This window comes from Nylanderia fulva, unplaced genomic scaffold, assembly GCF_048542155.1.
Source record: "Nylanderia fulva isolate GAGA-0341 unplaced genomic scaffold, ASM4854215v1 Scaffold19, whole genome shotgun sequence".
In the NCBI taxonomy this organism is placed as follows: Eukaryota; Metazoa; Arthropoda; class Insecta; order Hymenoptera; family Formicidae; genus Nylanderia; species Nylanderia fulva.
Window position 1 is genome coordinate 3,863,774 of NW_028190161.1, and position 24,001 is coordinate 3,887,774.

Below are 24,001 nucleotides of genomic sequence, written 5' to 3' on the forward strand. Positions count from 1 at the left end.
AGCATAGAGCCCAAGGATAGCTATCCCGTTCCTGAAAAAAATAATACAATAAGTTGCCATAGACCCTAACATAGTTTTATGACCAACCATTTTGTCCCGCACTTTGTAATTAACTTGATTAATTAATACGATTAAAAATTAAACACGATGCTAATGAAATACGTCGCCTCTACTAAAACCGATAGATATATAAAATATTTGTTGACGATGATAACTCATATTAAAACCACACAAAGCTATACGTCGCATTATCATACAAAGCTTCTTGCTTATTAGGAATTTTGATTTAATCGAAAGAGTGAAGACAGAATATGAGAACGAGAGATATGAGACGAAAGCCAAAGAATCCCTTGCCTCGGCACCAGCTTTAAAATAGAATGCGTTGCATGTTTGTTTAAGTTTAAATGAATATTCTTCTCTTTCTCCATCAGATACGCCCCTAGACATTAAAAAACCATGCGAGCCTTCTCCTTGTGGTCTAAATGCTATCTGCCGCGAAAACAACGGCGTTGGCTCGTGCACCTGTCTGCCGGATTATCAGGGTGATCCTTACGAAGAATGCAAGCCCGAGTGCACGCAAAATTCCGACTGTCTGACGAGAATGGCGTGCATGGGCTTAAAATGCAGAGACCCTTGCCCAGGAACTTGCGGAGTGAATGCCCAATGCCAATCGGTTAATCATCTACCGATCTGTACTTGCATTCCCGGCTATACCGGAAATCCGTTCACCCACTGTTCCCCAATAATTCAAGACTGTAAGCTTTATTTCCACATCAGACATTTCATTGTAAAAGTTTTATTCCAATTAACAGCCATAGAATGTTTGTATATAAATGTAAAATTATATTGGAAACACTTGAATGAATTATGGTTTCAAATTTAAACTAGAAGAAATTTAATGTGTTAAATTACATAACATAACTTCAATTTTAATTAATAATTAATGCTTATAATAATTTTTAATATAAATTAGAATTTTTATTGTGGTTATAGGAGAGCATTAATTTCTTTCTTTTATAATTTCTGATTTAAATATTATAATATACATTAATATCCAAAATTATCTCTAAATATAATTATTAATTAAAGCCATAGCTTTTATTTCATGAATGAAACATCGATATCTAAAATAATTTATCGAAAATAACTTGTGCATACACTTTTCTCCATGCAGCCTTGCCAGAAACAAATCCATGCAGCCCGTCTCCCTGTGGACCTAATAGTAAGTGTCGAGATGTAAACGGCCTTGCCGTTTGCTCTTGTCTCCCGAATTTTAACGGCAGTCCCCCAAACTGTCATGCCGAATGCGTGGTAAACAGCCAATGTCCTTCGGATCTTACTTGCATCAATCAGAAATGTACGTCGCCCTGCCCGGACCCGTGTGGAATAAACACTCAGTGCAAAGTGATCAATCACAGCCCCATCTGCGTCTGCAATCTCGATTTTACCGGGGATCCTTTTATGAGATGCTTTCCCGCCCCACGTAAGAATTTTGCTTCTTTCATCAGCTACTCTCATTCATAAAACCATGATCATCCTCAATTTTTTACAAATACTTAACTCAATCATGGCTTCATCTTTCCCATAAAATTGATCGGTGTTTTTACACGCCACTGTCATTTATTAAATTTCAGAACCGCTAGATTTTCCTGTAGCCCCCGTAGATCCGTGTCTGCCGTCTCCGTGCGGCATGAACGCGGAATGCAGGAATATTGCTGGCACAGCATCGTGCTCCTGTTTTGCCTCTTACAAGGGATCACCGCCGAATTGTCGTCCTGAATGTCGCGTAAATTCCGAGTGTCCGATGAATCTTGCCTGCAACAACGAGAAATGCAGGGATCCCTGTTTAGGCTCTTGCGGCATCACTTCTTTGTGTACAGTCTATAATCACGTACCCGTGTGCACTTGTCCCGAAGGATATACCGGTGATCCGTTCAGTAACTGTTATCCTCGACCGATTACAAGTAAGAAGTCCCCTACATTCGAAATTGCGAAAATCTCGAAGAAAAATCTCGCGAATTATAACTCATTTCTTAAAATCTTCTGTATATATAAATTTGACTCTGAATTTTTATTTTATTTTATTATACATCTGAGTCAACGTGAATATAATATTAATTCAATGTCTGGAGTTACATGGAAAGAAACGTTATATTTCGTATGATTTTATTTCGAGTTATTATAAAGTTTAGTTTAAAATTCTTTTCTCTCTTCTAGCATCACCGATAATTACTGATCCTTGCGATTTGAATCCTTGTGGTCCGAATGCACGATGCAATCATGGCATCTGCATATGTCTGCCTGAGTATCAGGGTGATCCTTACGTAGGTTGCCGTCCCGAGTGTGTCACGAATACCGATTGTACCCTCGATCGTGCATGCATTCGTAACAAATGCCTGGATCCCTGCCCGGGCACGTGTGGTCAGAATGCATTATGCTCCGTGTATAATCACGTACCTATGTGCACCTGTCCAGCTGGAATGGCTGGCAATGCCTTTGTTCAATGTTCCATTCTCGCAGGTATAATTTTTTTTTTAATTGATTAATCTATTTCTATTTAATATTATCCTTTTAAAGTAGAAATGTTCAATTAATGTTAAGCAATTCGTCAATCATTTTCGGGAACAAAGTGAATAAGATTACCATCTCGAATATAGATATTCCGAAGGGAAATCCCTGCTTGCCCTCGCCCTGCGGACCCAACAGTATTTGCCGAGAAAACAACGGGCAACCGGTGTGCTCGTGTGTCACCGGATTCCTTGGCGTTCCGCCAGCATGCAGACCTGAATGCACTGTCAGTTCCGATTGTCTTCTGACAGAAGCTTGCAGCAATCAGAAATGCATAAATCCATGCCTCGGTGCATGTGGAATTAGAGCTACGTGTCAAGTGATCAATCACAATCCTATCTGTAGTTGTGGAGAACTTACTGGGGATCCATTCATTCAATGCCTTCCACGACGTAAGAGCTTGAGAAACAATTACAAAATCTTAGTGAAATATATTTGTCGATTCCAACGCTGATATAAATAATATATATATATATATATATATATATATATATATATATAAAGTTAAAAAAAAATACTTTACTTATATTTCAAGTTTTATTCGACTGAAACATTCATAATGTCGTTTATTTAACTTCAAGCTTCTGACAACAATTCTCTTTTTTCTTGTTAGCACCCGAGCCTGTTCTGCAAACAAATCCTTGTGTGCCATCTCCTTGTGGAGCGAATGCCGAGTGTAGAGTTGCAGGAGATACTCCTATATGCTCATGTCTACCTGAATTCCTAGGTACACCTCCGTATTGTAAACCAGAATGCATTAGCAATAGTGAATGTCCCTCACATTTGGCGTGTATGAATAAGAAATGCAGAGATCCTTGCGAAGATTCCTGTGGAATCAATGCCGAGTGTCGTGTGGTGAGCCATACACCTATGTGTGTTTGTCCTAGCGAGTTCACCGGCGATCCCTTCACGCAGTGTACAATAAATCCACGTAAGCATCGACTTTAAAATTTAATTCCGAAAACAGAATGACTAAAATAATATTTACATTTAAGCAACACAAAAAATCGCTAATTAATTGATTATAGAACACAGTATTAAGATTTTCGGATATGCTATAATCTTACTTTAAAAAAAATTAATTGATTTTATTTGAAATATCCCTTTATATTATTTTCAGCCACAACTTTTTCGTTGTCACCTTGTAAACCATCACCTTGTGGTTTTAACGCCATTTGTAAGGAACAGCATGGCGTTGGATCCTGTTCTTGTTTACCAGATTATGTCGGTAATCCTTATGAAGGATGTCGTCCAGAATGCGTTGTCGATACAGATTGCATATTCACTCTTGCATGTATACAATCGAAATGCAAAGATCCGTGTCCTGGTGCTTGCGGACAGTTTGCCGAATGTCAAGTTATCAATCATCGACCGTCTTGCACATGTATTTCCGGTTACAGCGGCAATCCCTTCCAATATTGCAATATAATACGTGATATTGGTACGAATACTATCTTAAATATTGATATTTCAATTTTCATTTATTTTAATTTTCTCTACATATTTTGTTATATCCATCTTAAACTTTTTCCATACACGTTTGAATAGCAAAATGATTTTTTAAAATTGTTTCTTTATTCTTAAGTTTAATTCTTAAATTTAATTCATTAAAAATGAAGTACTTAACACATATATAATAGATTCGCATACTTTTGTAAATGATTATTATTTTTTAGATAATCTTTCCTAGTGCAATCTGAAAAATTTTTAAAGATACATCTATCTATTATTTTAGTTGAGATTCCGATAGATGTTTGCAATCCATCGCCTTGCGGACCCAATAGCCAATGTCGTGTCAATAACAATCAAGCTGTCTGTTCTTGTCTTCCGGTTTTCATCGGAAATCCACCAGCGTGTCGTCCCGAATGCGTGACAAGTTCGGATTGTCCGCTCGCACTTGCTTGCATGAATCAAAAATGTCAAGATCCCTGCCCTGGTTCTTGTGGTCAAAATTCAAATTGCAAGGTCATTAAACACAATCCAATTTGCTCTTGCAAGAACGGTTATACCGGGGATCCATTTACCGTTTGCTTCCAAACACCTGGTATGAATTTTAATTTTTATCTCATTTTTTTTTTCGATTGATGCCATCTGAATTTTCAATCTGAATTTTTCCTGGACAATTATCCTCGGATTTTGATATAACATTTATTTCGAAAACTGTGCAAAAATAATTTACGTAAAATTATTATATACAAATTGATAGATAAATTAATAATGGCATTTGTCGATAAAAAATCAAATTTCTTGCACAAGAAATAATTTTGTCTTCGCGATTAAAAGAATGATGTATCGAGATATTACAGTATGTTACATAATTAATTTTAAACTTAAAACTACTTCATTTATATATTATTCATAATTGCAGTAAATCCGCCCATTGTAAGTGACATTGTGAGAGATCCATGCATACCGTCGCCTTGCGGCGCATTTTCTGAATGTCGCGATATAGGAGGGGTACCATCGTGTTCTTGTTTGCCAACGTACAAAGGTAGCCCACCAAATTGCAAACCAGAATGTACAATCAATGCGGAATGTCCGGCTAATATGGCTTGCATGCGACAAAAATGTAGAGATCCCTGTCCAGGTTTATGTGGCATAATGGCTCAATGTAGTGTCGTGAATCACGTGCCGATTTGCTCATGTTTACCGGATTATACCGGCGATCCTTTCGTCCACTGTTCCATAAGTTCATGTAAGATTTTCTATTTCGGAATATATAATTTTATTTATTTTTTTAAACATATATGTAGATATACTCTTGATCTTTTTCTTACGTCATATTATTATAGTTTCTACTCAGTTGTCTATACCGGATCCATGTACACCCTCGCCTTGCGGACCTAATACTCAGTGTAACGGAGGAATTTGCACTTGCATAATAGAATATTTCGGAGACCCGTACAGTGGTTGTCGTCCAGAATGCGTACTGAATAACGATTGCCCGAACACGCAGGCATGCGTGCGAAACAAATGCGTGGATCCTTGTCCAGGGGTTTGTGGCCAAAATGCAATGTGCAACGTATACAACCATGTTCCCATGTGTACTTGTCCTGCAGGAATGATTGGAAATGCTTTTGTCTTATGTTCCCCCGTCCCAGGTATTTTTTTCTCTACCAAATCTTTACTACAAACTTTTTAATACATCAAACTTTTTTTCTATAATATTTATCCTAAATTAAAATCTTTTATCGTATTGTATCACCTTCCATTAGCAATCCATGTAATCCGTCTCCATGCGGTCCGAATAGTCAATGCAGACAAAATAACATGCAGGCCGTATGTAGTTGCATAAGCGGATTCGTCGGAGCACCTCCGACTTGTAGGTCCGAATGCATAATCAGTTCAGATTGTCCAAAGAACGAAGCATGTACAAATCAAAAGTGTCGGGATCCTTGTCCAGGAAGTTGCGGACGCAATACAGTTTGCGATGTCATTAATCACAATCCCGTTTGTGTCTGTCGTCCTGGAATGATTGGGGATCCGTTTATTAATTGTTTCTCACCTCGTAAGAAATATTCTTTTAAAGATATATTTTTAAATATTGAGTTTTCAAATTACTTTTTGCAATTTATATTTTATATGTCTATTTTGAATATAACATCAATATATTTTAATATGTTGTCGCGCGGTATCAGTTAATTAATCGCTATATCTTTAAAGCTGAGGAACCATTACCCGTGCTCAATCCTTGTCAACCATCACCGTGTGGATCAAACGCGCACTGTCAAGTAATCAATGATCAACCCTCTTGCTCGTGCTTGCAAGAATTTATCGGCTCACCCCCGAACTGCCGGTACGAATGCATCAGTAATAGCGAATGCTCGAATAAAATGGCCTGCATCAACCAAAAATGTCGCGATCCATGCATTAATGCATGTGGAATCAGTGCCATTTGCAATGTTGTTAGCCACACGCCAATGTGCGCGTGTTCACCCGATTATACCGGTGATCCTTTCACGCAGTGCTCTCCCGAACGATGTAAGAAAATTATTGAATTTGTTTAATAATGTTACTTTTTAAAGAAATCAAATATCTTTATCTATAAATTTTTTTAGATATTATCTAAAAAAGAAATTATTGATATTAAATTATTACAAAATTAAAAATTATAATTCATTATTAGCTGTTTTTACAGATAAATTTATAATAATTATTTTGTGCTTTCGTATATTTTAGTTGATATACAGCCCAGCGTAGCCACACCGTGCACACCATCTCCGTGTGGTGCGAATGCAATATGCAGAGTTTTGCAAAACGCCGGTTCTTGCACATGTTCGCCCGATTATGTGGGCAATCCCTATGAAGGATGTAGACCTGAATGCACACTCAATTCTGACTGTCCGTCGAATCAGGCGTGTATCGGTTTAAAATGCAAAGATCCGTGTCCAGGAACGTGCGGCCAGAACGCACAATGCTACGTAATTAATCATGCACCAACTTGCACCTGTTTCGAGCGATTTACAGGAAATCCATTTATATACTGCAATCTTATCGTCGAAGCCCGTAAGAAATTAGACAAATTCTTTTATCGCGATTTAGAAACGATTACATATTGTTAATATTGATTTTCTTACAGCGGTTGTATCAGATAATTTTGATCCCTGTCAACCATCTCCTTGTGGACCATATAGTCAATGTAGACCAAATAACGGCCAAGCTGTTTGCTCTTGCCTTTCAAATTATATCGGTGCACCACCCGGTTGTAGACCCGGATGCACTGTTAGCACGGAATGCGCGACAAATCGCGCTTGTGAAAATAACAAGTGCATCGATCCTTGTCCAAATTCGTGCGGTCAGGGAACGACATGTAGAGTCGTGAATCATAGTCCAATATGCATGTGCAAATCCGGATACAGCGGTGACCCATTCATCCGCTGCACATTTATCCCACGTAAGCGGTGCAAATTTTTATAAACATTCTAATCTTCGTTTTTTTCATATTTTAGAAAAATATTAATATTTTATTGTGCCATTTCTTATAGATATAACTGCTTTTCATTTCATTTTATGATTTTATTAATTCTTTTATTCCAAATTTTGATTATATAAAATGACAAGAGGTCATGTCTTTAGAAACATTAAATTGAAACGTTACAGAGTTTTACTTAAAAAAATACTTTCATAAATTAAATTTTATTAAAAAAATTATTTTAATAATTTTGAGATTTTTCTTTAAATTCTAGCTACTGCATTAAGTCTGCCCTCGGATCCTTGTATACCTTCTCCGTGCGGACCCAATTCACAATGTCGTAATGTCAATGGTTATCCATCTTGTTCTTGTATGACTAATTACATTGGTGTACCGCCAAACTGTCGCCCTGAATGCATTATTCCTGCCGACTGCCCGAGCAACCAGGCTTGCATTCGCGAGAAATGTCAAGATCCTTGTCCAGGTTCTTGCGGTCTGAATGCCGATTGTGTCGTTCACAATCACATTCCAATTTGCAGATGTATAGAGAGTTATACTGGCGATCCGTTTATCGGTTGTCAACCTATGCCAATTAGTAAGTTACGCTGAAATCTCTTAATTAATTTTAAAAATTTCTATTTATTTTGACACACATGATTTAGACTGATAATATTGTTACGATATAGACGACATACCAGTGCAGAAACCCGATCCGTGCAGTCAATCACCCTGCGGGCCAAATGCTCGATGCAACAACGGCATTTGTACTTGTTTACCTGAATATTTCGGCGATCCATATATAGGCTGTCGACCAGAATGCATACTTAGTGCAGATTGTTCCGTTGATAGAGCATGCATACGAAATAAATGCGTAGATCCTTGTCCAGGTACTTGTGGACAAAACAGTTTATGCAACGTGATAAATCACACACCGATGTGCAGCTGCCCTTCCGGTACCACCGGAAATGCGTTTATTTCTTGCGATGTAATAAAAGGTATAAATATTTTTCGTACATAAATAATTTATATCAAAAGATACAAGCTAATACGGCTTTCTCGTATAGTTTCGCCCGTGACAAGACCGTGCAATCCGAATCCCTGCGGTCCAAACAGCATATGTCGCGAATTAAATGGACAGGCCGTGTGCACGTGTGCTCCAGAGTTCCTTGGATCACCACCTTTATGCCGCCCCGAATGTACTCTCAGTTCCGATTGTCGGCCAAATGAAGCTTGCATTAATCAAAAATGCAAAGATCCTTGCCCTGGCACATGCGGCATTCAAGCGAGATGCGTAGTCATTAACCATAATCCTGTATGTTCATGTCCTGAACACTACACAGGCGACCCGTTCGTCAGATGCGAATACGTCACAAGTAAATATAACATAAAGCCAATGCGAAGTATCACAAATTTGCCAGCCACCTACTAAAACAGAAACGTATTGTTACTTTAGAGCCAGTAGCGCCTGCGATAAATCCTTGTCAACCCTCGCCCTGCGGTCCGTACGCTCAGTGCCAAGTTGTTAACGATTTGCCATCCTGTTCGTGCCTACCCGAGTATAAAGGCTCGCCTCCGTATTGCCGACCCGAGTGCGTTTCCAATTCCGAATGTCCTGGTCATCAGAGTTGCGTGCGGCAAAAGTGCGTAGATCCTTGCCCAGGTCTATGTGGAGAGAATGCGGAGTGCCACGTCGTGCAACACGTACCTCATTGCGTCTGTTCCTACGGTCTCACCGGTGACCCGTACACACGTTGCTCAGTGATAACTCGTAAGAGAAACCTTAAGAAGACTAATCGGTCGTATATTTTTTTTACGCGATGTCGATTCCTAATCCTTTCTGCCCTTTTACCCTGTTTTAGCATACGAGCAAGAAGTGGAACCACAACAGTCGCCCTGCGCGAACTTTGAATGCGGCACGAACGCGATATGTAGAGAGCGAGACGGCATAGCAATCTGTCAGTGTACATCTAATTACGCTGGCAATCCGTATTTAGCGTGCCGACCCGAATGCGTTATTAATCCCGACTGTCCATCCAACTTGATGTGCGTAAGAAACAAGTGCGCCAATCCCTGCGCTGGCGTGTGCGGCCAAAACGCCGAGTGCTCGGTTGTTAATCATCAACCGATGTGCACATGTATCCCTGGATATACTGGAGATCCCTTTGTTTATTGTTCCATGAATAGTAAGTGTCGCCAATCTCACACAGCTCTAATTTTATTTAACGAAACCTTTCTACGATGTAATTGTTTTGAACATTAATTTTTTAGTCTTCAAGTTTTCTTTGAATGTATATTAAAATTAAATTTTTATTTTACACAAAATTTTAGCTTTATATTCGATATTTGTAAGAAAGAAAATTGAACATACAAGTTTCTTAAATTTTTTAAAAATATAAATTCCAGTATTATATTTTTCAGAAAAATATTTTTTTACATTTTATTTCTATAAATATATACATATTTTTATGCTGCTTAAAAAAATTTGATAGTTTATTTTATTATTCTAAAAAGAATACAATATCTTTAATCGATGATAATTTTATAAAATGTGATTATAAATTAATAGAATCGCTTATGTAGAAAGGTTTTTAAAAATCTGTCACAGAGATGTATACATACATATATATTCTTACCTGCATATTAATCCGTAAAATTTTCCCCAGAAATAATCCTAGATGAAAACGTTTGCGCTCCGTCACCCTGTGGACCCAACAGCAAATGCAAAGAAGTATCCGGACAGGCAGTCTGTTCATGCCTGCCGACGTATGTGGGATCTCCACCTGCATGCAGACCCGAATGTATCGCTAGCTCAGATTGCTCCCCGCAGTTAGCTTGCAAGGACTACAAATGTGTGAACCCCTGTCCAAGCCCATGCGGACTCAATACCAATTGCGCGGTCGTTAATCACAGCCCCATCTGCAGTTGTATGCCCGGTTACAGCGGAGATCCGTTTACCATATGCACGTCAATTCCACGTAAGACCACACATCGAATACATGAAGAGTTATATTTCTCAACCCGATCACTGTCCTATTATATGTTACCCAATCGTCATCAACCGTAATTCCGAATATCTTTCAGCTGTAACGCCACTATTAATAGAAAGAGATCCATGCGTACCATCTCCGTGCGGTAGTTTCTCTCAGTGCAGAAATATCGGCGGTTCTCCTGCGTGTACCTGCTTGGAAAATTACTTAGGTCAGCCGCCTAATTGCAGGCCCGAGTGTACTATACACTCGGAGTGTTCAAACGATAAAGCCTGCATCAACATGAAGTGCGTAGATCCGTGTCCCGGCTCGTGCGGCACCAATGCTCTATGTTCCGTCATTAATCACATCCCCACGTGCAGATGCCCCGAAGGGTACACCGGAAATACATTTATCCTCTGCGAAATTATAGCGACACGTAAGCCATCACGAGTCTATCCAGTATGCCACGTATCTCGAAACTGGCTCGAAGCCACAATTCGAGCTCGTTTAATCCCATCTATCGTCAGTACATCCATTGTATATTTTTGCAGCTATACCATCTACAGTCGAAGACGCCTGCATACCTTCACCCTGCGGTCCCAACGCGGAATGCTCGAACGGTGTTTGTAACTGTATATCGGAATTCCGAGGAGATCCATATGTAGGTTGCCGACCGGAATGCGTTTTAAATGCCGACTGTTCCCGCGACAAAGCGTGCATGCGTAATAAATGTCTGGACCCCTGCCCCGGAGCTTGCGCCCTTAACGCATTGTGCACAGTGATTAGTCACGTTCCCATGTGTAGTTGCCCTGGAAATATGACCGGCAATGCATTCAGCCAATGTACGCCTTTACAAGGTACATAAAGATCCCGATAAAAATCGCTTTCAGATTCAATGATGCAAAATTATGCAAAGCACACTCTTTTGTGACTTAACGCCCATTGTTTTTATGTATCAGACATGCCACCCGCTAATCCATGCGTTCCTTCGCCCTGTGGAGCGAACAGCGAGTGTCGCGTTATAAACAATCAAGCTGTTTGTTCCTGTGTAAGAGGATATCTAGGTAGCCCTCCGACCTGCAGACCTGAATGTATAGTCAGCACGGATTGTCCGCAGAACGAAGCTTGTAGCAACCAGAAGTGTACGAACCCTTGTCCAGGAAGTTGCGGATTAAATGCCTTGTGTCACGTAGTAAATCACAATCCGATTTGCGTTTGCCCTCCTCATCAAACCGGCGATCCTTTCGTTAGATGTTATCAAGCACGTAAGTACACTTAAACTACGTGTTTACGATCACTATAATCCCGTGGAATTTTGAAGGAAGTTTTTGCTTTCTTTTCTTTTTTTGTAAATCGAATTTTGCCATTTTTTAGCTCAAGAGCTACCGTTGCCTCCTTCACCATGTAAACCAAATCCCTGCGGTCCAAATTCGCATTGTCAAGCGCGCGATGACAGATCTGAATGCACATGTTTACCCGGTTTCATCGGCAATCCGCCTTTGTGTAGAGTGGAGTGCGCCAGTAATAGCGAGTGTGCTAATCACTTGGCTTGTATCAATCAAAAATGTCAGAATCCGTGCATTAGTTCTTGCGGAGCGAATGCTAATTGTCACGTTATCAGTCATACCCCGATGTGTTCTTGCGTGGACGGTTTCACCGGTGATCCATTTACGCAATGCATCTTCAGAGAACGTAAGTACCATTTAGGAATTAAAATTGATATAATTTCGGCTACTTATCAAACTTTTGATGTTGTAAATACAGAAGAATACATTTTATATTAATTCCGAATAAACATAGAAGTCATTTTTCTGTATCTACAGTATTGAAATCGTGGAAATTATATCGATTTCGTATTTGGTTTATAGGGTTGGAAAAGTTATAAAAATAATTTGTTATTGTTATTTTAATTAATGAGTCATTACAATTTCTTACTTTTAACGCTATTACAAAATCAAGTTATGTATATTGCACATATAAATTATTTTAAAATATAATAACAAACAGATACAATTTCAATATTGCTATCGATATAAATATAATAATTTATATAATAATTTTAACAATATATTTTCATTAAAAAGACTTATTTTAAAAACATTGCAAAAAATTAAAAAAGTTTTTTTAAAATAAAAAGTAATTGTTGAATTCTTTATTCGTTATCGAAAATGTAACAAAGTTTTTTTTTGTCACAGTCAAAATTTGTAATTTGCATATTGTAAGTATGCATTATTTTCCAACCCTTTGTACAAATACGTTTCTCCGTTTTTATTATGAATTCCATTGCTTACTGATATCATCTTTTAGCCACACCATTATCATCTGCACCGGTTGATCCCTGTAGCCCCTCTCCTTGCGGCTCCAATGCAGTATGCAAGGAATTCAACGGTGCCGGTTCATGTACATGCTTGCCGAATTATGTCGGTAACCCCTACGAAGGATGCAGACCGGAATGCGTCCTGAATTCGGATTGCCCTGCCAATCTGGCTTGCATAAATACTAAATGTAGAGATCCATGTCCGGGATCGTGCGGACGCAACGCATTATGTCAAGTAATCAATCACTTGCCGGTGTGCAATTGTTATCCCAGCTACACTGGTAACGCTTTCCTGTATTGCAGTCCGATAGAAATAGGTGCGACATACTGTGAAATTGAATATAACTTATCACACAATTTTGTTTTTATCGATTACGAGAAATAATTATTTAATGTACTATACAATTTTTTAGAAGGAGATGATGCTGTGGTTAGTAATCCCTGCGAACCATCACCTTGCGGACTTAACAGCTTGTGTCGCGTGGTGGATAGTACAAGTGTCTGTACTTGTTTACCCTCCTTCTTGGGCAGCCCGCCAAACTGTCGCCCTGAATGCACTGTTAGCGCCGAATGTGCCTTCAATTTGGCATGCATCTCGAATAAATGTAACGATCCCTGCCGCGGTTCCAGATTGTGCGGTTCTAACGCAAGATGTCAAACGATCAATCATAATCCCATATGTTCGTGCTCGTCTGGTTTTACTGGCGATCCGTTCATTGTCTGCTTTGAAATACCACGTAAGGAATCAAATTTTTTTTTTAGCTCTGCTCTTTGTCTCAAAATAAAATATTAGCTACATTATAATGTTTTTCAGTCCCTGAATATTAATAATTCTTTCTTTTATCAAATTAAATTTTCCTTTTTTGTTTTTTTTTTTTAATTAGGAAAATTAAATTTGTTGAAATTTTATTGAAAGCATTCGTGAATATAAAAATCACATAAATCATATAACAGACACATTTTTATCTCCATAGCTAAAGATGAAGAGCTTCGTCCACTTGTGAATCCTTGCGTACCTTCACCCTGCGGACCTTTCTCGGAATGTCGTGACATTCGCGGTCAAGCATCGTGCGCTTGTTTATCGACGTATATAGGACAACCACCCAATTGCAGGCCTGAATGTTCAATTAATTCAGAATGCCCGACTAATCAGGCTTGTATACAAAGAAAATGTCGAAATCCTTGCGATGGAGTGTGCGGTGTAGATGCAACTTGTAGTATTCACCGTCACACACCCATATGTTCTTGTCTCACTGGATATACCGGGGATCCATTCGTAGTGTGTAGACCAATTCCCGAGGAAGGTAAGATTTTAATCAGTAAAAAACATTTATGATGCACCAACATACATATATTATAGATGTAGATTTGAAAAATATCTCACATTTGGAAACACTTGGCTTCATCGGAAATTGAATGTTACAATCCGTGTTTCTTAGATACAACACTCAAACCAACGGATCCATGCTTAAATTGCGGCTCAAATACGCAATGCTTTAACGGTGTGTGTTCTTGTCTTCCCGAGTACCAAGGAGATCCGTACTTTGGATGTCGCCCGGAATGTATTCTGAATTCTGATTGTCCGATAGACAGGGCATGCATTAAAAACAAGTGTCGGGATCCTTGCGATCTCGGAATATGTGGTCTCAATGCTGTATGCTCCGTCGGAAATCACATACCTGTGTGCACTTGCTTGCCGAAAATGTCTGGCAACGCCTTCATAATGTGTTCCCCGATAGAAGGTACTTCAATCGAGCGATCAATTTTGAAACAATATTAGCTTTGTAATTGAATTGTTTCTCTTGATCATCCTCCTTTTAATATTTATACAGAACCGATAACAAAAGATCCCTGCAATCCGACACCATGTGGACCGAACAGCCAATGCCGAAGAATAAAAGATCAAGCTGTCTGTTCGTGTCTCTCTGGATATTTGGACGCGCCACCCACGTGTAGAGCTGAATGTATTATTAGTTCTGACTGTCCCGCCAACATGGCCTGCAATAATCGGAAATGCATAGATCCCTGCCCCGGAACGTGCGGCATTAGAGCGCAGTGTACAGTTGTCAATCACAATCCGATTTGTTCTTGTCCTTCCGAGTTGACTGGTGATCCTTTCACTCAGTGCATACCGAGACGTGAGTAACTTAAAGACATACGATGTACTCGTCAGTCGTTGGAGAATATTTAGAGAAACATTGCATTCTTTATTTTGCCAACAGCAACAGAATCTCCGATACCAATCAATCCCTGCGTCCCATCGCCGTGTGGAATTAACAGTAAATGCGAAGTTATAAACAATGCACCTTCATGTTCCTGTTTGCCAGAATTTGTCGGCAGCCCGCCAAATTGCAAGCCGGAATGCGTTAGCAATAGCGAATGTTCCACGCACTTGGCGTGTATCAATCAGAAGTGTCGTGATCCATGTCCAGGATCTTGCGGTATCAATTCCGAGTGTCGAGTAATAAGTCATACACCTATGTGCATTTGTCTTGCCGGATTCGAAGGTGATCCATTCGTGCTATGTAATCCGAAGCAAAGTAAGTCCAAGTCCTGTATTCGTGTCTAGAATAATTTAGAATCACAGGGTGCGCTTACAATTGCAGATGTTATTATTTACATATATAATTTGCATATATATAATTACAATATATATATATATTGTATATATATTGTATATATATTGTAATTATTACATAAATTTATATATTTTTTGATTCATATTTTATTTATTATTATTATATTATTACGTGTATTATATTTATACTTTCAAAATCTGATGTGCAAAATTAACTTGCTTTGTTTTATAGCTATTATTTTCTTTGAATATCTGTGATTGAAAATACGTATCCGATGATTCTGAGAATTTAATTTATTGATAATTTATATCACAACAATCAGTAGTTTTGTTTCGAGAGTACATTTAAACATAAATTAAATTTTTATAGGCGATGTTATAAATGCCGTGAAACCAACACCTTGTATTCCGTCTCCGTGCGGCTTTAATGCGATATGTCGCGAATTAAACGGCGTTGGTTCTTGCACATGTCAGTCGGATTATACAGGAAATCCATACGAAGGCTGCCGACCCGAGTGCACGATAAATTCCGATTGTCCCGCAGATCGTGCATGTATCGGATCGAAGTGTCAAAATCCTTGTCCAGGTTTCTGCGGGTATAATGCAATCTGTCAAGTAGTGAATCACATGCCGCTGTGCACATGTCAACCCGGATACAGCGGCAATCCGTTTGTCTCTTGTAACAGAATTGTACAAGATACGAGTAAGTGATTTTTAGAGCTTCGCAGGAAGCTTCTAGTTTGATAGAATCCAATTTTAATTTGATTTTTGAAATTAATAGTTCTGCAATTAATTACAACGCAACATGTGCAGAATAAATTTTGCAAACAATTAAGTAAATTATAAATCGATAATTTTTAATCTTTTTGAAATTATATAAAATCTAATTTATAAATTTTTTTAGCGGTAGAACATAATCCGTGCAACTTCTCTCCCTGTGGACTTAACAGTCAGTGTCGTGAATTAAACGGCCAAGCAATATGCTCCTGTTTACCTACGTTTGTCGGAACCCCGCCAAATTGTCGCGCGGAATGCATTGTTAGCTCTGATTGTCCCGTAAATCGTGCATGCAAAAACCGCAAATGTGTCGATCCATGTCCCGGCATTTGTGGCATCAATGCGAGATGCGAAGTGATAAATCACAGCCCGATTTGTAGTTGTAATCAAGGTTTTACTGGCGATCCCTTCGTAACGTGCTTTCAAACGCGTAAGTACGCCTATAAAATATACAAGCTTGTTTAATGTTTAATACATCGTTTCGCGCAATATTTGATTCAGAAAATCTTTCTGCATGGATTATATAAAATTAATATCTTAGCATGGATAAAAAAATAAAACCTTTTTTTCGGTTCCTTCTCTAACAAAGCAAAATGTCACGCGTTTTTCAAAGTAAACGATGCTTTAATTAAAGAACGCGATGCACAATTTCAGACGCAGATCTAATAAAAATTATTCGTTCGCAGAAATAGACAAAGATACACCTGTGACGCCACAAAATCCGTGCATTCCATCTCCTTGTGGTCCATTTGCCACTTGTCGCGACAGCGGCTACGCAAACGTGCCGACATGCACATGTCTGAAAAATTATGTAGGTAGCCCTCCGAACTGTAGACCAGAATGTACCGTGGATTCCGAATGCAACAGCAATAAAGCATGCTTGAGACAAAAGTGTCGAGATCCATGTCTAGGTTCTTGCGGTATCGGAGCGCAATGTCTCGTGGTTAATCACATGGCCGTCTGTCTTTGTCCGAAGGGTTACACTGGAGATGCGTTTGCCAGTTGCTTCCCGGAACCTCCCCGTAAGCTTTTACGTCCTTATATAACGTTATTTTATAAAATATCACCCATCTAATTGATAGGAGAAAAAAATTAATACAATTTTTTATACATTTCTAATTATTAAAGCATTGATTTAAATTTAAACAAATTACGAGCTGTACCAGTTATATAAATATTCTGATAAATTTTGATAAAAGATAGAATTGTAATATTTCTATCTCGAGTGACGGTGATCGATTACAAAATAATGATATACTGAAATCTTGAAACTTGCAACATTATATGTTGTACCTTTAATACTTTGTCCTTAAAAGATATATATTTGCTCATGATGCGTAATGATGTTTGCAGCTATACCACAAGATCCTTGTAATCCATCCCCATGCGGAGCCAATGCGTTGTGTCGTGACGGCACGTGTACCTGTTTATCCGAGTATCATGGTGACCCTTACACCGCATGTCGTCCCGAATGCGTGCAAAATCCAGATTGCTCGTTTGACAAGGCTTGCGTCCGTAACAAGTGCTCCGACCCATGTACCGGAGTTTGCGGACACAACGCAAAGTGCACTGTAATAAATCACACTCCGATGTGCGCTTGTCCGGATGGAATGTCCGGTAATGCATTTGCGGCATGTTATTCAGTTGTTCAAGGTAAATTCATCGATAATTGTGCGAATATTTTTTATTTTTATTATTTTTGTGAAAATCTCATCTCGCAAAAGATTTAATCTGCTAAGAAACATCGTTCAACAATTTCGATAATATCGCACTTGCAGATGTCACCGTCGAGGATCCGTGTAATCCGTCGCCCTGTGGTTCAAACAGTCGATGTCAAAGTTTTAATAATCAAGCGGTATGCACATGTATACCTGGATTTATAGGAAATCCACCCGTGTGCAGGCCTGAATGCATAGTCAACACTGATTGCGCGTTAAACGAAGCTTGTATCAATACGAAATGCGGCAATCCCTGCCTCGGTGCTTGCGGCATTTCCGCTCGTTGCCAAGTATTGAATCACAATCCAATCTGCAGTTGTCCACCTGTATTTACCGGCGATCCATTTATACGTTGCATACCGAGACGTAGGTTTTCCTCATCTTAATTAAAAAAATTTTTTTATATTAATTCATATCACTAGCAACAAATTGTATTTTTATCTTAAAGCGGAGGATGTACCAAAACCGATAAATCCGTGCCAACCTTCGCCCTGTGGTCCTAATGCTCAGTGTCAAGTCGTCAACGACTCACCGTCATGCTCTTGCATGCCCGAGTTTGTTGGAACGCCACCAAGTTGTAGACCGGAGTGCATCAGTAATAGCGAGTGTCCAAATCAAATGGCGTGTATCAATCGCAAATGCAGAGACCCATGTCTTGGATCTTGTCACTCCCTAGCCACTTGCAATGTTATTAATCACGTACCTGTCTGCACCTGTCGCGATGGTTATACAGGCGATCCGTTTGTTCAATGCACCATTATGCTCAGTAAGTTCAATTTTTTGTAGATCACGCGTACGAGAATATTATAACTAGAAATTGAGTGTTAAGGATAGGATGAAACATTATATTTTTTTAGGCAAACCATTGGCATCGAGTCAGCCTTGTCAACCATCCCCTTGCGGAACAAACGCCGTATGTAGAGAACAAAATGGCGTTGGTTCTTGCACGTGCTTACCCGAATATGTTGGAAATCCTTATGAAGGATGTCGTCCCGAATGTACCATTTCTTCGGATTGCCCCGCGTATTTAGCTTGCATCGGATCCAAGTGTCAAAATCCATGTCCCGGTTCGTGCGGTGTCAATACCAATTGTCAAGTTGTCAACAATATTCCTGTCTGTACTTGCATCCCAGGCTACACCGGCAATCCATATATAAATTGCATTTATCAGGCTCTCGACAGTAAGTAAAGTTTAAAGACGTAGTATTATAGAATGCAGAAAGTGATCGAAATTTTAAATGTAATATTACTTTATTATAGTTTTCGATGAAAAGCGTGAACCGTGCAAACCTTCCCCTTGCGGCCCCAACAGTAAATGCATCAATAATAATGATCAAGCTATCTGCTCATGTTTACCCGAGTTTGTTGGAACTCCGCCGAATTGCAGACCCGAGTGCTTAGTAAATTCAGAGTGTGGATCGAATCGAGCATGTGTAAACCAAAAATGCGTAGATCCATGTATCGGTACCTGTGGCCGCGACGCTCAGTGCAAAGTTATACATCACAGCCCAATTTGTGTGTGCACGAACGGCTTTACGGGCGATCCGTTCATCTACTGCTTTGCAATGCCAAGTATGTGTCAACATTTTTTTTTTATAAAAAAAAGTTAATTTGATCAATTTTAATTTTAGTCTCATTCACCTCGTGCATTTTTACATGAAAAAAATCAATATATTATCTGTACTTTTCCATAGTTCCAAAACCAGAAGATCAATACCCGAAGGATCCATGCTTGCCGTCACCTTGCGGACCCAACTCCCTCTGCAGAGCTATTGGTGATGCCCCGGCGTGCAGTTGTATGCAAAATTACCTCGGTGTTCCACCTAATTGCCGACCCGAGTGCTCGATAAATTCGGATTGTCCCGCCGATAAAGCTTGCATCAGAGAAAAATGTAGAGATCCTTGTCCAGGCTCGTGCGGTCTCTTGGCACGTTGCTCGGTGATCAATCATACACCGTCCTGCGTGTGTCCTGAAGGATACACCGGCGATCCCTTCGTCAGTTGCAATACTTTGCCTCAGATACCCCGTAAGAATTTTTTTTCAACGATATAATTAAATAGAAAAATTAACGAGCACTTTAAATCACCGCAACTTAATTTACACACATTTCAGTATCAGCCCCAGACCGATGTAACCCATCACCGTGCGGTCAGAATGCTCGATGCAACGATGGAATCTGCACATGTATACCCGAATATTTCGGAGATCCTTATGTCGGCTGTCGTCCGGAATGTGTCATTAATACCGATTGTCCCCGCGACAAGGCATGCATGCTCCACAAATGTGGCGATCCCTGCGTTGGAACGTGCGGTTTTAGCGCGGAATGCAATGTCATTAATCATTTACCCATGTGCAGTTGTCCGATGAACATGACCGGCAATGCATTTATTTCATGTACCGCTCTTCAAGGTTTGTATGCCCCAAATGCATCCCATGCGTTTTCTAGCCTGTCATATTTTTGAGAATCTCGACACGAATATGAAATAATTCTTATTCAATAGATTCGATCATCGTGGAACATCAACCCTGCAATCCATCCCCATGCGGTCCGAATAGTCACTGTCGTGTGTCGAATGGTCAGGCGATTTGCACGTGCATCACCGGATTTAAAGGTGTCCCTCCATCCTGTAGACCGGAATGTCTTATAAGCGCCGACTGTGCTCGCAATAAAGCCTGCAGTAATCAAAAGTGCATTGATCCATGTCTCGGTGCATGCGGATTAACCGCGCAATGCACAGTCGTGAATCACAATCCTATATGCAGCTGCCCGTCGTCGTATACAGGAGATCCCTTCGTTCAATGCATACCGCGACGTAAGAATTTCACCCAACCCAGAGATTCATATTGTTATATCATATAATATCGAAGTGAATCGATAATCCCTTGTATAAATTGCAGTGGAAGAACCAAAACCACCGGTAAATCCCTGTCAACCCTCACCTTGCGGCCCGAACGCGCTATGTCGAGTTGTCAACGACGCCCCATCATGCTCGTGTCTGCCCCAGTTTGTCGGAAGTCCACCTAGATGTAGACCAGAGTGTATTAGTAACAGCGAATGCCCCAGTCAACAGGCTTGTATTAATCAAAAGTGTCGGGATCCTTGTCCAGGATCTTGCGGCAGGAATGCGGAATGTAGAACCGTCAGTCACACCCCGATGTGCATTTGCGCCAATGATTTTACCGGCGATCCATTCATCCAGTGTAATCCCCGTCCGAGTAAGTTTCAAAGAAAAGTAAACATTGCATTTCATAATTTTTTTATCAATAACAAATTAAATCATGAAAACGTTGGATAATCACGTTTGATAATTATTGATAGATTATTTATGGCTCTCAATTTTAGTCGACGCCCCGCTCGTTCCGTTAAATCCTTGTCAACCGTCGCCATGTGGTGCGAATGCAATGTGTCGCGAGGTTTCCGGCTCGGCGTCTTGCATTTGTTCACCCGATTTCTACGGAAATCCGTACGAGGGTTGTAGACCCGAGTGCGTAATCAACTCCGATTGTACGTCCAATCGAGCTTGCGTAAGAAACAAATGTCAGGATCCGTGTCCGGGAACTTGCGGTGTCAATGCAATTTGCGAAGTTATCAATCACATACCCACGTGCAGTTGTCAGTCGAGATTCACTGGAGATCCATTCAGATACTGCGGACTTATACACGATATTTGTAAGTGTATAATATCCCTCGATCGCGTTTACCTTTATGTATTAACTCTCCTCGTGATTGATCTCGCACAGCTCCAGCATTGACAGATGATCCCTGCAGGCCGTCTCCATGCGGTCTAAACAACCGATGCCTTAATGTAAATGGAAAAGCTAGTTGTTCGTGTCTGCCCACTTATCAAGGAATTTATCCCGACTGCAGACCTCCTGAGTGTATTGTTAGCACGGAATGTCCCATAAATCGTGCGTGCATCAATAAAAAATGCGTCGACCCGTGTCCAGGTGTGTGCGGCATCAATGCCAAATGTGACGTCTTGTCTCACAGTCCCTTCTGCAGCTGCGGATCCGATCAAATCGGAGATCCCTTCGTCAAATGTTTCGACATGCCTCGTAAGTCTCCTTCAAATCTAAGGAATTGATGTCGCGTTTTATATGTACGAAGAGAGCCCTGTGTTATTTCATCTTCTTTCAGTGACGTCTACGCCATCGATACAAGTGAATCCTTGCATCCCGTCGCCCTGCGGTCCGTTTTCTACGTGCCAAGACAGGGGAGGCTATCCGTCTTGCACGTGCATGCATGGATACATCGGATCGCCACCCTATTGCCGCGCCGAATGTTCGATTAACTCCGATTGTACCAGCAATAAAGCTTGTATCAGGGAGAAATGTAGAGACCCCTGCCCCGGATCCTGTGGCGTCAATGCCTTGTGTACCGTGATCAATCATACCCCAGCTTGCACATGTCCTGACGAGTATACTGGCGATCCCTTCAGCAATTGTTACCCGGCACCCAAGCGTAAGATTCCATCAAATTACATATATATTGCTTGCGTCATTATTTTTATAATAGGACAATTGTCATAACACGTTTGCGTCTCCCAATACAGATATCCCTCCAGTAGCAACAGACCCGTGTAACCCGTCACCATGTGGACTCAATGCCGAATGTCGCAATGGTATCTGCAATTGTATATCCGAGTATCGTGGCGACCCGTATCTAGAGTGTCGGCCAGAGTGCGTGCAAAATTCCGACTGTTCTTATGACAAAGCTTGCGCGAACAACAAGTGCGTAAATCCCTGCGTCGGAATTTGCGGCCAGAATGCGGAATGCGCGGTCGTCAATCACATAGCCACGTGTAGTTGCATCCAGGATTACGAAGGTGATCCGTTCACGCTCTGTAAACGTGTGCAAAGTGAGTGTCTTAAGATCTTTGTCCTCGAAAAAAAATCTTACTATTAGAAAGAACTAATTTCACCATCTTACGTCTCGATAGCCCGTGTCAAACCCTGTGAACCCTCCCCCTGCGGACCCAACAGCATCTGCCGCGAATACGGCGATCAAGTTTCCTGCTCTTGTCTACCCGGTTACCTGGGCATCCCGCCAAGCTGCAGACCCGAGTGTCTCGTTAACACCGATTGCGAGCAGAGCAAAACTTGCGTGAATACAAGATGTCGTGATCCCTGCGAAAACACTTGCGGACAGAACGCACGGTGCATAACGCGAAATCATAATCCTATTTGCAGCTGTCCTCTTCGACATTCCGGCGATCCGTTCGTTCATTGTTTCCCCATAAGTAAGTAATTATCCCATCAATGTACGCCGGATAATGCAGAGATGAAAGATGTCGCAAAAATGTCGTTTAGACATCTTTGTGACTTTTTTCCAATCATCTCTGTATTATCGTGTTTTTTTCTCTTGATTTTTTGAAACGAATAATGAATTTCTTTTTTTCATTGCCAGCAACGTACCAGGATGTAGAACCCAGCAGGGACCCATGTTACCCCTCACCATGTGGCTTGAACTCTCAATGCGCGGTATCCGCCGATAATAAACCCTCCTGTTCATGTATAGAAACCTACGTAGGATCTCCGCCCAATTGCAGACCCGAATGCCGTGTAAACAGCGAATGTCCCACCAATCGAGCATGCATTAAGCAGAAATGCACCGATCCGTGCACTGGATTGTGCGGATTCGATGCACTGTGCCAAGTTACTTTGCACCAAGCCCGATGCACCTGTCCCGAATCGTACACCGGAGACCCATTCACAATTTGCTCTAAGATAATATGTAAGAAAATCCCCGCTATCTTTACCCATATATCGATAAATTTGACAAATATTACCTTGGTATTTTGATTTCTATAAAATCTGATCTCTTCATCTCTAATGTAAATATATATTATAATGTATATAACGTATATATTTAAGATGTATTTATAAAAGAACTGCATGTCAGTTTCTTTCACAAATCGATCTCTCTTGCAACATTTTCTAAATACTCGACTACTTACATACTTTAATATGCGCAACATATTTTTTTTTAATATATGTAATATATATACGTGCTGCACTTTTTTTTATTGTATAAAAGGCACATTCGATACGTGTACAAATATGTACATTTGTTTATTTTTATATATGTATCATATGAAAATATTTCTAAACAACACGTATATTATATGAATTTATATTACAATAGTAACGTTATATAATAT

At 40.1% G+C, this 24,001-nt stretch overlaps 1 protein-coding gene across 1 annotated transcript in view; it reads left to right on the top strand.

Annotated features, from left to right (window-relative positions):
- Positions 1-24,001, top strand: part of dpy (fibrillin-like protein dumpy) — a 100,821-nt gene that overhangs the window by 63,025 nt on the left and 13,795 nt on the right. The window contains 48 exon segments of the mRNA XM_029308874.2: positions 432-755; positions 1,175-1,483; positions 1,635-1,964; positions 2,218-2,520; positions 2,658-2,960; positions 3,182-3,499; positions 3,689-4,009; positions 4,304-4,612; positions 4,937-5,263; positions 5,361-5,669; positions 5,771-6,076; positions 6,232-6,549; positions 6,748-7,074; positions 7,148-7,462; positions 7,755-8,075; positions 8,167-8,475; positions 8,545-8,853; positions 8,934-9,248; positions 9,340-9,663; positions 10,144-10,455; positions 10,562-10,885; positions 11,001-11,306; positions 11,409-11,714; positions 11,824-12,141; positions 12,757-13,083; positions 13,180-13,503; positions 13,741-14,070; positions 14,206-14,508; positions 14,599-14,904; positions 14,989-15,306; positions 15,715-16,047; positions 16,249-16,551; positions 16,808-17,143; positions 17,475-17,774; positions 17,900-18,205; positions 18,288-18,605; positions 18,697-19,020; positions 19,100-19,411; positions 19,534-19,866; positions 19,953-20,249; positions 20,342-20,653; positions 20,739-21,056; positions 21,184-21,510; positions 21,582-21,896; positions 21,979-22,302; positions 22,394-22,699; positions 22,781-23,080; positions 23,248-23,574. Of these exon segments, the coding sequence (XP_029164707.2) occupies positions 432-755; positions 1,175-1,483; positions 1,635-1,964; positions 2,218-2,520; positions 2,658-2,960; positions 3,182-3,499; positions 3,689-4,009; positions 4,304-4,612; positions 4,937-5,263; positions 5,361-5,669; positions 5,771-6,076; positions 6,232-6,549; positions 6,748-7,074; positions 7,148-7,462; positions 7,755-8,075; positions 8,167-8,475; positions 8,545-8,853; positions 8,934-9,248; positions 9,340-9,663; positions 10,144-10,455; positions 10,562-10,885; positions 11,001-11,306; positions 11,409-11,714; positions 11,824-12,141; positions 12,757-13,083; positions 13,180-13,503; positions 13,741-14,070; positions 14,206-14,508; positions 14,599-14,904; positions 14,989-15,306; positions 15,715-16,047; positions 16,249-16,551; positions 16,808-17,143; positions 17,475-17,774; positions 17,900-18,205; positions 18,288-18,605; positions 18,697-19,020; positions 19,100-19,411; positions 19,534-19,866; positions 19,953-20,249; positions 20,342-20,653; positions 20,739-21,056; positions 21,184-21,510; positions 21,582-21,896; positions 21,979-22,302; positions 22,394-22,699; positions 22,781-23,080; positions 23,248-23,574 (15,162 nt within the window).